The sequence below is a fragment of the Lampetra fluviatilis genome, chromosome 9 (genome assembly GCF_964198595.1).
Source record: "Lampetra fluviatilis chromosome 9, kcLamFluv1.1, whole genome shotgun sequence".
NCBI lineage: Eukaryota > Metazoa > Chordata > Hyperoartia > Petromyzontiformes > Petromyzontidae > Lampetra > Lampetra fluviatilis.
Window position 1 is genome coordinate 6,785,306 of NC_136283.1, and position 16,692 is coordinate 6,801,997.

General features: G+C 47.0%; 1 protein-coding gene across 1 annotated transcript in view; it reads right to left on the bottom strand.

The window, feature by feature from the left end:
* Positions 1-16,692, bottom strand: part of HELZ2 (helicase with zinc finger 2) — a 58,911-nt gene that overhangs the window by 18,474 nt on the left and 23,745 nt on the right. Inside the window, exons 16-22 of the mRNA XM_078859717.1 lie at positions 15,958-16,246; positions 14,655-15,520; positions 12,940-13,164; positions 11,878-12,147; positions 9,978-10,219; positions 4,136-4,218; positions 3,725-3,850 (exon numbers count right to left, since the gene is read on the bottom strand). Coding sequence (XP_078715843.1) covers positions 3,725-3,850; positions 4,136-4,218; positions 9,978-10,219; positions 11,878-12,147; positions 12,940-13,164; positions 14,655-15,520; positions 15,958-16,246 — 2,101 coding nt within the window. The remainder of the gene's footprint in view (positions 1-3,724; positions 3,851-4,135; positions 4,219-9,977; positions 10,220-11,877; positions 12,148-12,939; positions 13,165-14,654; positions 15,521-15,957; positions 16,247-16,692) is intronic.

Sequence of the window (16,692 nt, forward strand, 5' to 3'; positions counted from 1 at the left end):
ATTATAAATGAGGTCCGATATAATAGTTGCCGATGCCCCCGTGTCCACTAACACCCTAATCTCAACCCCATCAATAGATCCTGTAACAACGGACGAACCCGCCGAAACAGCCACAATTCTATGCCCCAATTCCGCCCATTCAATGTCTCCCTGGTCCCGGCCGAACCCCCCTCGCCGAACCGAATCCCCGAACCTTAACCGGCCCTCCTCCGCCGCAACGCGGCGTCCCATGTGTGCCGAATAAACAGGCCGAGCGTGTGAGGTGCCGCGACTTGCCGGGGATTGTAGAGATGACTTGGGCTCTCGGTCGTCGTCCAGCCGAGCTCCCATGGCGCGCTGCCGCGGAGCGCGGCACCCGGACGCCACGTGGCCCCGGAGGCCGCAGTTATAGCACGTGACGAGGGTCGGAGTAGATCTTGGTTGCTCCGACTTTCGGCCCGATCGCAGAGGCGACCGGGCCCCCGGCCTCCAGTCCCCTGGTCGTCCCGTGGCGAACGCCTCCTCTCGTGGGCTGACGACTTGGGGTTCGGTGACCACCGAACCCGGGGCTGCGACGACAGCAGCGTTGCAACCAACGCCTTGTTTCCGTTGTAGGGCCTCGTGCGCTCTCAAAGAAGAAATATCAATCTCGTCAGCTGTGTTGATAGGGACCCCCAGGTCCTGCGCCAACTTAAGCAGCTGCTCCAAAACCATCGCGTCTTGGCCCTCCTCGTCCATCCGAGGGAACGCAGCATCAGCAAGAGCCAGCAACGCCGTGCGATAGGCCAGCGCGGTCTCCGTGGCCGCTTTCCGTCTTGCGTAGAAATGATGGCGGCACGCCGAGGGAGGTCCGTAGACCCTGGCCAACAAGCGCATCCTTCAGCGTGGAGCGGTCCGACTTCCGTGCAGCCCTGAAGGCCGCGAGCGCATCGTCGTCCAGCATGGCGGGCAACGCCCGCAGCGCCGTAGCATCGGACCACGCTGACATCTCTTGATGCGCCAAAACCCTTCGCTGAAATTGGCCCCAGTCTCCGCCTTGAAGGCTGACAACGTGGGCAGACGCTGTTGAAAAATGAAGTCATCCACCTCGTGGTTCCTCTCCGCCTCTCCGGCGGTGTGTAAGATGGCGGCTCCAGCAGCAGACGTAAAATGGCGGACCCCCTCGCGCGCTGATGACGTCGATGCGCGCGCTTGGGAACCCACCACCACGTGGCGCTCGCCGTTCCCGCCAAAAGTAGGCCCAGGCGCAATGGCGGGAATCCCCCATTCGTTTTGGCGGGAATCTGTGGGGCGACCTTGTAAAATGTCCCCCACCGTCCCCGCTCCTCCCGACGAGCTGATCTCCGCCAAGATGGACGCGGCGGCGAGCAGCAGCTCCGCCAGTCGGGAGTGCGCCTCACGAAGCCCGGCGTTGGTCCCCGGTCGCTCGGCCGGCGCCGTCGACGGATCCTGTAGCGTGGGCAAGTCCTCCTCCTCACCCCCCGCCACCAGCGGCCCCGAGTCGTCCAGGTTTTCCTCGCGGTCAATCCCGTGGGTCCTACGGGTCTTCCTTGTCTCCATGCTTGGAAGCCCGTTTCACTTCTGACGCCAGATGAAGTATTGGAAAATGACGGCAGGAAACTCCTTGACGGGAACACACTTCTTTTATTAAATCTTGACTTGTAACGATACAACGCGTGGCCTCTCTTCTTCACAATGCGGTCACCATACAACGGTACAACTCGTGACCTCTTCTCTCCGCCCTACGCTTCTCTTGACTCTCTTAGATTCTGTGCTGCTGGCTCTCTGTGCCTCGTGTAGACTCCGCGCCTCGGCTACACTCTTCTCTCGTCTCGTGTAGACTCTGCGCCTCTGCTACACTCTCCACTCGCCTCGTGTAGACTTGGCATCTCTCTCTGGCTACACCGTATGCATACTCGGCTCGTGTAGACCTTTCTCTCTCTCTGGCTACACCGTATGCATACTCGGCTCGTGTAGACCTTTCTCTCTCTCTGGCTACACACTATACATTACTCAGCTCGTGTAGACCGTTCTCTCTCTCTGGCTACACACTATACATTACTCAGCTCGTGTAGACCGTTCTCTCTCTCTGGCTACACACTATACATTACTCAGCTCGTGTAGACCGTTCTCTCTCTCCGGCTACACACCTATACCTTACTCTCCTCTACTCTCCATTACTCTCCTTTACTCTCCTCTCCGGGCTCTATCTCTGCACCTTCGTCTTCATTCTTAGATGGTTCCACTTCTGCCCCCCTACTCCTCTGTGCATCACCTTATATATCTCTCCTTCCCGGGAGCCGGAGCGGATGCGGACCTCAACGTCGGCACCGCTCCTCAGTTACCCAATCACCACGCGCTATCTCTACGATCCGTTTCCGCCCAGCGCGTGTTTCCACTCCCCGACCAATCACACCGCGCTGCCACCCGATCACTCCCTCTCAGCGCGTCACCGGCACACAGCCAATCAGCAGCACTACCCCCACCCGCGCACTGACGCCTGCTCCTCCCCGTCAGCGCGCGTCACCACACACACACCCGTACATACGCGCTGGCACACGACGTATACACCCAGCGCGTATCACCACTACACATGCATCAAATTGTGCATCCGAAAATGTATAATTAAATTCGTATGTTACCTGTAAATAGTTTGTGATCCTTGCCGCTAGAAAAGCCATTATAACCAGTGTGTTCGACGAGTGAATCCACAACATTTAGAATTTGAGTACGACGTTTCGCCAAGACTAGTGAGAGAATCCATCGAAATTGAGAGAAATACCAATAATTTTAACCGCTCTGATAGCTACAGACTTAGCACAGCCTTGAAGCGTATTATTAAGTAATACACAATACATATTACAATTCCTTATAGAGGAATCACATACTAATTAACTGATTACTAATCTATTATATAATTACAATACCCCCCACCTCTGCCTCTGATCTCGAAACGTGATGGGGTTCAACAACGATGACGTCGTTCTGCTGCACTGTTTAAGACCGGAAGCAGGTGGATGTCTTCACTATTCTGGCAAATCGCCCGAAGATGCTGGGTGTAATTTCCAGCGAAACGTCGTACTCAAATTCTAAATGTTGTGGATTCACTCTTCAAACACACCGGTGGGCTGAAGAAGTAACCAATTGGCGTTTTGTTAACGTGACACATTTTTACTGATTGGCCGTGTCGGGTGGTGGAGGGTTGCGACATAATAACGCGATCTAACCCAAAAACTTTAATTATGAAAAACAAATACACCTGTGTGAATTTGCATAAAATACTTCAAGTGAAACATCATTGACACTGTTGTGAATAGGAGCTAAGGGAATGTTGTACTTTAATAGTTTTATACTCCCGGCCCCTTTACTCGTGAGTGAAATAAAGTCCTCTCGAAAACAAGTACTCAAATATTACAAGCATCGATTGATATTTTTTAATCCTAACTTTCTCATTATACTCTTTGGTTCTTTTGGTAAGGTCACGTAGGTAGAAAAATAAAACTAAATAAAAATAATAATATTTCTACCTACGTGACTTTACCAAAAGAACCAAATAGTATAGATTCCTGCGGTCACGAGAGCTTCAAATCAAGATTTCTCATTACAATTGGATAGGAGTGCATGCAATTGAATATTGGTCCCACGACTTTTTATTTAACTTAAACCTCAGCATAATAATACATGATAATATCAAGCCACCCAAAAGCCACACACACATTTGTGTCGATACATGTTCACTACGAACCTGGAGGACCTTGGATGACCGTGAATGTAGACGTGAGAGATTGTTTTATAACCGTCGCCTGCATGTCATTTAGTTTAAAGCCTGGAATGTTGAAATCTGTTTTCTCTGTAACTCGATGTCGGTGTACTAGGAGAGTTAAAGAGAATTACACATTTAGTAAGGCTTTGAGCTATGAGTGTGCACTTGCTGAACAACAGCCGCATAGGACATTAGCTCAAGAAGACATAAATAACGACTCTTTGGGCAGTATAGAAATATAATAAAGTGGTCATATATTGTCAACGGATGTGCGATAACTTTTCAGCAAGAAAGTTACATGGAAAATATAATAGTTAAAAAATGTACATAGAAACACGCTGCAGTCTAGTCACAAACAAGATGTGAAGAATGTGTACGTTTTGGTAAACTTACTTCGAGCTATTTCATCATAGCCAAGGGCAATATCCTTAGCAAGGGGAGCTTCATACAGCGTTTGAATCGCCTTCTCCTTCCGCCTGATGTAGAGAAGGCAAACTAATATCAACTTGAGGTACCAATATTCCTTAATTCTAATATGCAGTATTTCTATTTGTGTATCCACAGGATCATCTAAGTTTATTGTGACCATTAAACTAAATTCACTTGTCATAGAATAAACATAAAATAATATCACTCATTTTAACACGTAGGCTTTCGCGACCAATATCATCAATACAGGTTTTTTGGGATAGATCGCATAAATATATAAATGTGTCGTTAAAACCGCCATACCCGACACAGCCAACTAGTAAGGTTTGTCACGTTAACAGAACATGCCAATTCGTCACTAGTACAGCACACCGGTGTATTGGAGAGCCAAGCCACAACATTTACAATCTGAGTACGACGTTTCACCAGTAATTATGATGAAGCTAGTTGTAATTCCTGGCGAATCGTCGTACTCAGATTGTAAATGTTGTGGCTTGGCTCTCTAACACACCGGTGTGCTGTACTAGTAACGAATTGGCATGTTCTGTTTACGTGACAACCCTTACTAATTGGCTGTGTCGGGTGGTGGCAGGTTTAAACAGGACCCTGCGGGGTGGGCTGGTAGGAATAATACTTAGTACCGGTACAGGGATATCGACCGGGCTGGGTGGGGAGGGGCTGGGTGGGGAGGGGCTGGGTGGGGAGGGGCTGGGTGGGGAGGGGCTGGTCACCCCATGGTGCCCTTATAAAACTCAACGTTTAACCTACTCACGCCGGCTTGTGCCCGCCCTCACAGTCGGGCATATTTGCGGAATACACCACGCCGCCGTTGACCCTGGCCATTGACCGAGCAACCCAACGTTCCTACCAGCTCCCTCCGCAGGAATGTGTTCTATGTGCCACTCAGTCCGTATTTAGCCGCCTATTCTGTTGTTCCACTCGGTCGACTGAACGGGTTTAAGGCAGTGACTGGAGAAAATGTGTTGCCCGTAGTGTGCAAAAAACTCATCTTGCTGTGATTTGCTTACTAATGTAAAAGCGGGGGTGCTGCATCATTGTTTTTAATTATAATATCACTCAAATATTGGTGGGGGGAGAGGGCGGGGGGGGGGGAGGGCTGGGTGGCGCGTCTTCTCGGTGGTTTTGTTTGTGTGCAGATAATAAATCGCAACAAAATTGAAGCAGAGAAGTGCACCGCCTCCTACACCAGTTGACAGCCCCCCCCCAACACCCCCCAACACCACCCTCAACACCACCCCTCCCACCAGCTCTCACCACCCCCCACCACCCCCCACCACCACCCAACCCCACCACCACCACCCCACCACCCCCCACCACCACCTTCTGCACTAGTCCTCGCGAAGCCTCCCGCACTAGGCCTCGCGAAGCCTGCCGCACTAGGCCTCGCGAAGCCTTCTCTGCAGTAGACTTAGCGAAGCCTTCTGCACTAGGCCTCGCGAAGCCTCTGCAGTAGGCCTCGCGAAGCCGCGCTTTTCGTGCACAAATAAGGCGATTAAATGTATCTCGTCTCTGTGTTAATAAGCCTGCCGCACTAGGCCTCGCGAAGCCTGCCGCACTAGGCCTCGCGCCGTGCTTTTCGTGCACAAATAAGGCGATTAAATGTATCTCGTCTCTGTGTTAATAAATGTTTCTTGTCTCTGTGTTTAAAAAACGTGCTGCGTTTCAGTAAAGTATTTTTTTTAAAAAACGTGCTGCGTTTCAGTAAAGTAATTTTGAAGCGAAGTTTAAAGTTTCGCCGTGAGGCGCCGGAAGCGACGGCTATCTTGTTTAGTTCACAGATCGCAGGGGGAGCGGGCGGCCATCTTGACGGACGGACGGACGGACACATTAATCTATTGGTGGTCTGGTCCACTTCGTTCCTACCAGTATGACACATTTATACTGGTAGGAACGAAGTGGACCAGCCTACAATAGATTATATCGTCCGTCCGTTTGTCCGTCCGTCCGTCCGTGTAGCAACATCGCCCCCTACTGCAAACACTTGGCATGACCCTACAAAAACCTTTAGACTCTGTGAGGATTTCCTGGCTAAACAAATGTAACATTCCCTTATAATTCCCTCAGATAGCTTTTAATTAAAACATTTAAATTAATGAGGCTTTCCTGGCTAAACAGGTGTAACATTCCCTCATAATTCCCTGAGATAGCTTTTAATTAAAATTTTGAAATTAAATAAAAAACTCACAGTGCCCTGAAGCCTACAGCTAGGCCTAAAGCCTAGAACTAGGCCTCAAAGTCTCCCTTCGTATCGTACCCCCGCGTGTGTGCAAGGGAGTTAATGTTTAACAATGTTACATTCCCTGATGCTTTTAAATAGAAACATTTAAATTTAAAGCTTTTACATAAATAATTAAAACAGGTAAATTAAAAATTAACTCACGGCGCCCTAAAGCCTACAGCTAGGCCTAAAGCCTAGACCTAGGCCTCAAACTCTCCCTTCGTATCGTACCCCCACGTGTGTGAAAGGGAGTTAATGTTTAACAATGTTACATTCCCTGATGTTTTTTTAATAGAAACATTTACATTTAAAGCTTTTACATTAAAAACAACTCCCTACCACCTCCTCGTCGGCGGCTTTCCAGCCTAGAGCCAGGCCTGGGAATCGGGAAAATGTCAAAACTGGGTGGTTTTTAACTTTTGCCGACAAAACTGGATCCCAAATGTCAAAACTGGGTGCACCCTGGGTGGCCAAAAACTTGAGTTTTGGACACTCAGGGTGCACCCAGTTTTGACATTTGTCAAATACACTTGATAATTGTATACTAGCACAGTGTGCCAGCACCCCATTCATCCAAACACTTGGTATTTGTATACTGGCACACTGTGCCAGCACCCCATTCATCTAAACACGTGGTATTAGTATGCTGGCACAGTGTGCCAGCACCATATAACTACACACACTTGATATTTGTACGCTGGCACAGTGTGCCAGCACCCCAACGACCAACATTTCAAGCTACGGCTCGGACTCGGAAGTGAGCTCGGGGCGGGCTTGCGACCAGGCGGGCGCACTGCCACCTTGCTCACATTCGAATGGCAACCCTCCACCCCAAGAAGACTTTTACCACGCGCCGCGAGGCCATCCACGGCATCCAAGACTTTGCTTTGCAACAAGGCAAGCGCGCGGTCCTTGACCTCAAGCGAAGCGGCGGACGGCACGTTGCCATCGTCTGCTCTAGTTCAACACCTTGTTCCTTCAAGGTGAAGCTGACGAAGCTCACGGGGGAACGACGCGGCTTCCGCGTCTCGGCGCTGTGCACGGATCACCACGGCTGCACGGGCACTACCAAGATCACGCAGCGCCAAGTGGAGGCGAACACGACAGCCCGTTCGGCCTTTCGCGCCAACCCCCGTACCTCCGCACCGACTGTCATTGCCCAGGTCGCCGACGTTGCTCGCGTCATTGTCCCGACCCGGATGATGTACCGCGCCAAGGACACGTGCATCGCGGCGAACGAGAGTGCGGCCCATGCAGGCTTCGAGTTCATCAACTCGCTGGTGGAGACGTTCGGCAAGCTCAACGCGACGACCTGCAGTGTGCGAGAAGACGCGGGCATCTTCTGGGGTGCGTTCATCTGCAACCCGATCGCACGCTCGTTGCAGCCAAGTCTTCAACGCGTCGTCGGCATCGACGGGTCGCACATGAAGGCGCGCGCCTACAATGGAACCATGCTCGTCCTCGTTGGGCGCGACGGCAACAACCGCAACGTCCTTCTCGCCGTGGCGCTGGTGCCGTCCGAGACGGCAGCGGCCTACGACTGGTTTCTCAACTGCTGCACGACCAACGACATCGAGCTCGACGGCACGCCGGTCTTCTGCGATCGTGGCACGGGCATCCTAGCCTCCGACTGGAAGGACCTCATGCTCATCCACTGCACGCGGCATTTGATCTGCAACGGCGTGGACAACATCGGCTCCGCGTTCACGCCCGACCTCCAAGGCATCATCTACGATGCCCAAGGGTGCGCTTCCGAGGCCGCGTTCCGCAGCTCCTTGGGCTGCTTGGGCGTAGCTCTGCCTGCGGCGGCCACGTACTACAACAAGATCGACCCCCACACGTGGGCGCTCTACCCGCACCTGCACACGACGCCATTGTACGGCTGGCGCACGACGAACTTTGTGGAGTCCACGAACAGCGAGGCCCTGCCGGCTCGCGAGATGGACCCCTTCCACTTCCTCATGCACCACATGGAAGACATGATGACGACGGCCTTTGCCCACCGCAGCGACGCCGAGAAGTGGGCCGCTCAAGGGCGTGTCATTACGCCGTACGCTCAAGGACTCATCGACGCTCAGCAGGCGTTGGCCCCGAGGTACAAGGTCTACAAGAGTACCTCGACGCGTGCATACGTCAAGGATCCAGACGCCTACGCCTCTGCCAAGCGCCGAGTCGATCTCAGCTCTCGGTCGTGCACGTGCGGGTACATGAAGCAGATGGGCTTGCCGTGTCGGCACTACATTCGTGCCCTCATGGCGTTTGGGCGGATGCCCGAGCTCTACGACGCATGTGCGGTGTGTTACCAAGTCTCTGCCATCAACACGACATGGACCTCGGTTGCCGGTATCGAGCTGCCCATTGCCGAGGAGCTGCAACGCGACAACACCATGATGCCACCTCCTCGCCAGAAGAAGGCTGGCCGCCCGAAGAAGCGTCGGATTTGCAACCGTGGCGAAGGTGGCCCATTGGGCCTCACGCGGTGCTCCTTCTGTCGCGCCAAGGGCCACAACAAGCGCTCTTGCCCGTCGAAGTAGTTATATATATGTAACAAACATGTTTTGTTCTAAGTGTGCAGCACCATACTTCTCGACGCAAACACTATCTACCGTTGTTCTACTGTAGTAGGTGTAGCATGCAAGCTGGCACACTGTACCAGTATACAAATGGCAAGTTCGTGTATGTTCGCGAGCTGAAAGTGTTACTGTAGTTGCAAGCTGGCACACTGTGCCAGTATACATATGGCAAGTAAGTGTTACTGTAGTAGCGAGCTGGCACACTGTGCCAGTATGCAAACGGGAAGTTTGTGGTGCAAGGTATGGAACATGAGCCACGAGAAACATCATTTGGAACGCTCTAAATCTGTGGCGACATATGGATGAATAACGCAAGGACCTAAACGTGTACAAAATGATACATTAAATCGTACACCTTCTTCACCCAGTTTTGACATTTGTCCACATTGAACATCACCCAGTTTTGTCATATCAAAAAGCACCACCCTGTTTTGCCTGTCGTTTTCCAAGACCACCCAGTTTTGACATTTGGGATCCAGTTTTGTCGGCAAAAGTTAAAAACCACCCAGTTTTGACATTTGGGATCCAGTTTTGTCGGCAAAAGTTAAAAACCACCCAGTTTTGACATTTTCCCCCTGGGAATCTCTCCCCCGCTAGGGGTGTATTGGGCGGGGCTACAGCGGCAGGGGGCGGGGCTACGCGGGGCTGGGCGGGGCAACGGCGGCAGGGGGCGTGGGCACGAGGTGGAGGGCGGGGCTACGCGGGGTTGGGGCGGGGTTACGGCGGTAAGGGGCGGGGCAACGGACACCGAGATGGGGCGGGGCCACGGGTGGCCGGGGCGGGGTTACGCGGGTGGAGGGCGGGGCCACGGGGCATCCACTTATTGGCGGCCATTTTTTGCCATTTCATTTTATTAAAGCCATTCAATTGTTTGTTCCTACCAGCCCACCCCGCAGGGTCCTGTTATATTAACGTGCTCTAACCCAAAAAAAACTCTTTAAATTGAAACGTATGGACATTTTAAATACACATTGTTTGTGAAAGTTATACGTACACATCCGTGATGGATTTGGGAATAAGTTCAATAATGTAAGGCTGATACTTGTTGCAAATCTCCTTTGGAATCTCCTGCATAGACCTTGTGCATTCCACAAACTTCACCTTCACCTCAGTATCATCCATGTTTTTACATGTCTCATCATGATTGACTTTGGGGATGTGTACTTCTGTCGTTTTTGCATGACAGACCCAGGTGTACCAGTCACTGTCTGTGGTGAGTTTCTGATCTTGAGCACCCTGAAGAAAGATTTAAACACAATTCTGCACGTCATCAATTAAAATCTACAACAATATGGATATATAAAAATGTAAATGGAACAGAATATCAAGATGCCATACAAAATAAATGAAAGAAGCATCATGGTGGAAAAAAACTGACCATAGATTTTAAATAAAAGGATTGGTCATAGGCAAAGGAGGCATTTTTATGTCATGACCCTGAACTTGAACAGAAGAAACTACTGTGCAGGTAGCCATATTATGGTGGCAGCAGAGTAGAAGTAATATGAAAAAGTTAACTCAGGGCTTCACTAAAAGGCCTTCGTATAGAGCATTGAAGGAGTGAAATTTAGGTGAACAGAAAGAGGTGGCAGGGATGGGTCTATGGAGGATCCTGAAGTCACTGAGGATGGGCTTTGAGTTAGTTGATCACAGATAGGATTAAGAACTAGTGGATAGGTCAAAGTATATGGTTATGTGGTCAAATTTACCGGTGCGGGTGAGGGATCCGATCGTGATATTTTTGCACCTAATGATTGGAGGGGACAGATTTGGAGAACGTAGTGGAGAGAGTGGCAGCAGTTGAGTAAATGAGGTGATGAAAACATGCACAAGGATTTTGGCAGCAGCTGGGGCAGGGAAGCGTTGGATAATGGAAATGTCGCAGAGGTGGCGGTGGGAGGTCCTGCCGAGCTGAGATATATGGGAAGAGAATAATAACTAGAAATTAATTATATTTATCTTGATAAAAAAAAACAAGATTAAAACACATTAAAGTAAGATGTGATCATGGTTTGTTTGTGGCAAAGGAAATGTACAACTGAGTGCCAGCAGCATGGAAGTGAGATTTGACATGAGAGCCGGAGACTATTTTCCAAGGGGAGGAGATATATTGAGGAAAGGGTAATGAATGGTACTATCTGGGGTATCATAGCACAGAGGTTTCTAACAGGAGTCGATCCTGGCATGGATATAAGGTCGAAGTGGTTTGAGAGGTAAGAATTGGAATAAGAGAAGTGTGTTGGAAATGCTGATGTGGTTGTCAAGATATTTAATGAGGAGGGAGTGGTCAATGAAAAGAGCATCGGGGAACTCTAGAAATACTAGGGCGTCAGAGAAATCCACAGTCTTAGGAGAGAAGGTAGTTCAGTAGATAGGAGAGCAGTGTGGAAACCAGTTTAATTTCGACCATGGAGGGAAATGTGATTGGACAGATGACCCTTTGGAAAGGGATGTTTGAGATAGGATCTATATATTTTTTCAGGATGGCAGAAACAGCTGTAGTCTCAAGAGCTCCAGGAACGGTATTGTAAGAGATGGAGGCATTTACCAAGCCAGTAATACAGGATGCCAACGTGGATAGGCAATGGTGGATGAGTTTTATGGGCAGAGTATTGAGAGTGAAATAATTTTTTTAAGTTGGAGATAATTGTCATGGTAGTAATGGTAAAGCTAATTATAAAAAAAAAGCTTTCAAGACTCTTAATTAGAAAAAAAAATACGACCCTTTTTTTGAGTGAAAAAAAACATGTGAAAGTATAAATGAGCTAAACTCGATTAATTACATCGATCACACAATTTATATAAAGGAATATACAGTGAAAACATTGCACGAAACAATAAAGTTGGTGTAATATCTGCACAGATAGATTATAATGCATATTTATAACACTGACCTTGGTGGGGTTGATCTTGCAACGAATGCAAAGATAACAGTGTCTGAAATCACACTTTATGAAGTTCTTATCCAATAAAACTTGTTTTAGAGCAAACATTCCTTTCAGTTTGTCTTTGTTCGTTGTTGAAATCTCTCCCTTTGAATGGTCTATCTCGCCATCCCTACTCCATAGGATCCTCATGCCACGTAGCATTATAGAACTGTGTTCATTCACTGCTACTGTGACTGATTCCATTGCAGACAATGGTGCCCATATTCCTTGATAGTTCTGAAAATATAAAATAGCTGTGTTTATTCAAACAACGATCTTCGTTTTCAAATGCTTTCCAACTGAGGCATGTATGCATTAGCTCTGTCGATTTAGCCTCTGTCCATCAGTCCATAATGGTGGGCGAGGGGTGGCCATGATAGCTCTTAGAAAGGTGATTCAAAATGAATTAAACTTTACTATGAAGTTGCATTGCTATTAGAGACCTGGCCAAATTGAAATTGCATGAATGCAGTGTGCGACAGAATAACAACCAAAGGGATAAAACAACTTCTAGAGGATGTCAACTGTGCAGATGGTGGGGGTGTGAGGTTAACTCAGGTGCAGGAGTGAAATAGATTATCGAAAGATGATGATTGATGATGATTGATGATGACGTTGAAATATGATGGTATTCATAAATACTTTACCGTCACTTCCAAGAGCTCGGAACTAAAGCCATGCACACGTGACCAAATGTGGCTCCCTGTGCAGTTTTGAATAGTGTTTTTGATGGAAACTTCATCTTTGGCTTATTCGAATTAGCTTACTTATGTGAATGTGAGGCAACTTCAGAGGTAAGGTATTTGTTTAGGGCACGTGACATGGGGAGCCGATCACAAGAATTTTAACACCTCGGAAAGAGGCATATTTTTCACAATACAAATTCTAATGTTCTCTTCATGTAGTGATACTAACTCATCTGCATCATCCTCGAGTAGTTTAATTTCCTCGTGTTCTACACATGAGGAAATGTCCTCATCCATTTGTAACAGGGAACAATTCTTCATATGTACACAGCTTTTATCCTACCTTGACATTTTTGTAGCGGTCTCTGGTTTTGCATTCAGCATGGCAGTTGTACGTGGACACAGGATCTTCCGCATGTTCTATACAGATATCTGGTATGGCCTCATTGAGAGAGAGCAGCTGCACTGCAGGGGACAGGAATGCGCCCTGCACCCTGACTCCCAGCTGCACCCTGATGGGAGTACCGGTCTTCAGAACAACGTTCCCGATGTTGAAATGCTCTTTCATCTGCTGGAGAATACCATCAGAGCTTTGAGAAACATTGCACGAAGTTCATCGAAATGCTAATTATCAGCCTCTGTTGCAGTGGTTCCCAACTTTTCTAAAGCAGCAGATATTTGCACAACCCTCAACATTGTTTTCATGGACCATCGTTAATTTAATACGAGAGATTTGGGATGTGTTTCAGACAGTCCTTGCAACTCTACTCCAAACCTAAAAAAATACACCTATATAACTTTTCACAATACAAAAAAAAGAATAAAGACCATACATAATAAAACGATTGAATAATAATAAATAGTTTTAGATTTGAAGCTTTCGTGACTGCAAGGATTCATACTCTTAGTTTTTTCGGTAAAGTCACGTAGGTAAAAAATGAAATTAAAATTAATAAAAGTAATAAAAATAATAATAATAAAATAAAAAATATAATAATAAAAATTCACGACGTTTCGGAGGCAATACAAGTCTCCGTATCAAGTGATACAGCAAATCTAGCTGTGACAGTCCCACCTGATGACGGAGACTTGTGTTGCCTCCGAAACGTCGTGATTTATTATTATTATTTTATTTCTATTATTACTTTTATTAATTTTAATTTCATTTTTTACCTACGTGACTTTACCGAAAAAACTAAGAGTAATTAATAGTTTAACCATCATGTTTGGTGGAAGAGGGGTGTGACATTCAGTATTTAGTCCTGTTTATACCATGTATCATCTACGTCTAGGAATGAAGCATGGAAAGAAGAATGTGAAGCGCCTTCATAACATAATACATCCGTGTCATTAACGAGGGCATTGTGTGTGGCTCGTGCATTTACATTGACCACAGTAATAGAAAAAGTATTGGTCTGTATTTTGAATGAGAGGGTTACTGGACTTTTGCTCACAGAAAGCGTTTGTTTAGTCCCTCTAAAGGAGCGCTTTGGTGAACAACAAACTCCGAGCAGAGGACAAAGTGAAGACGTGACCCCGAAATGGTTCAAGCAGAGAGGCATTTTCTTCTATGCTGTCGACATTGAGGCATTTGCTATGCAGTGTAAACTTGGGACAAAGGTGAGCTGTCATGATCATGGAATTAAAACTCTGGTTTGCATGTAAAAGTCTAGGAATTACTGAAACCACCTTCCTACCAACATTCTATTAAACTAAACTTTTTTTCTGTTTTACCAGATAAGGCCCACTGAGCAACGTAGCTTTTTTAGAAGCGACTTAGCCACAAATGATAGCTCAACGAAGTGGCTTATGTGAAAATGTCTCACAGCGAAATACTCTTAAATGCACATTGATTCTAAACGTGGAGGGAAAAACTGGGGGACCCAGAGAAAAATCCACGCAACTATGGGGTAGAACATGCAAACTTCAAATATACAGGCACCAGGGTCGGGATCGAACCCACAACCTCCTGTAAACCAGGTGAAGTAGTTAACATCTTTCCACCATGGCACATTCAATTATATTTAACCAATTGTTGTGGTACTGAATAGTACTTACGTAATCCTTGTCTTTTAATGGAGTTGTACTGCTTTCACTTGCACCAATTTCATCCATGTACTTGTCCTCTTTCTGGATAAGCTCGCATGCCTTTTCAAAATCGTTTTCCTTAGCAGCCAACAGAATGTGTTTCCAAGATTCTAACCTAACGTTACAAACTTCTGTCGAGGAATGCTTTGGCATAGTGGGAATTTGGTTGGCATCTGATTGTACTGAGTACATGCGGATTCTCCACTGGACCGTGACATTTTTCCTTCCATTTTCATATTTGTCAAACACAGGCTGTGTGGCCAGCTGTAGAGACTGAAAATGTACATTGTAATAATCAGGCAAGTTAATATTTTCGAGTGGAAATACCAGATCAAAGCACTTGTTTTGCTCATCAATTGAGGAAATCAGTGCCAGCTTTTGCGACCCTCGAATTGAAAGTTTTTCAGAGAACTTTAATTTGGTGGCCAATTTTTCTAATCCTGCAGCTACTTTCCTCTGACCGTTGAATTTACGACAGAGGCTTTCAATTTCGTCAGGCGAATAGGCTGGTCTTTCATGCATTGATATGGCTGCCAAGAGCCTCTGCACCACCAGGTCAATGTAGCGTCGAATGGGGGATGTTGATTTTGTGTACAAAGGCAGACGTAAGCTGTAGTGGCCCATCTCCGTCGATGGTGGAGAAGAGCAGGTATACTTTAAGGGACACTGAATTTTACGGAATTCCTTCACTGCAGCCACCAAAAAAGGATGCATGTCATCCAAGGCAATTAGTGTAAATAGCCTGAAGGAATCGTTATCCTGTATTGCTTTCTTCATCTTCTCCCAAATAAACTGCATGAACTCCAGATCACTTGGTGTCTTCAGATTTTCAATAGCTTCAAAAACACATTTTATTGAATGTTAGTAACACATCATATCAGATACTTACGTTTCAAAACTTTCCAAAAGGCTCAATACTTTGGCTTTTCCTGATTCCCATAGAAATACACCAATATCTTTAAAATAGGTTCCTACATTGGATGGTAAATATTATTGAAGCCTTATACCCTGGCATAATAAAAGATTGTCACGTACATTTTCTGAGACCTATTGTGTCATTTGGTCAAAATTGGGCTTCAACAACACAATTATGCAATACCGTATTTACCGTATTATCGCATTAAACAAAGCTTTACTACTGCAAAATGTGCTTCAATGTTGTAGTAGCTTGACACCTTTCCTGTTAAGTCTATTACGTTTACAGTGTTGTAATTTGAATTTCTGCAGACGTTCACGTCATACCACTTCACCAGAGGCAGGGTCATTGATGTACCTTTTGTTGGCATTGGAGAGAGGATGGTGGTGAGGTTCAGCGAAAAAGGGATGACCGATTTGTACTCTTCCAAGTAGTTTTCAATGTAATTTGGACACGGTGGAAACTGGTGGCACAATGGAGTAATGGCGGCGGTGGCTTCATTCTCCAGCAACCTCTTCGCCACCAAGTGGTTGGTTGTGATCGCGAACTCCTCAACCATGACGCGTCCCCGGCACCCGTCAATGGGCCTATTTTCATCCGGCTGAACGTACAGGGCGCCGGCACGCAGTCGGCTCTGACGCAGGAACTTGATCATGTACGAATGGGCAAACAAGCACACAGACATGCAAGGTGCGGATAAAATGGAGACGTAATTAACTAATTTATAAACTTGTTCACAAAATGGAATACAAACTCATTATGCACTTTTGCTGAGCACGATGGGTGTAAAAGTATAGACAAGCTGAACTCTGTGTTGTGTCTGCACATAAATAAAACGTGTTCTAGTACATTGGCAGATTGGCTTTCTCGACCAATATTAGCCAGCAGCATTTGTTTAAGCAAGCAAACAACGGACCGGTGTAATCCTCCTGGGTCTCATCAGTAAGTCATGCTTGTTCAACAAATGCTGCCAGGTTACCAGTGTTAATCCACATCAGCGATGAGGGCTTGTTCAACTCAAAAGCAACATTGTATAAAAACATATGCGCTGTGGAGGTTTATGGGTAAATGTATTTATAAGCAGAGTTCCAT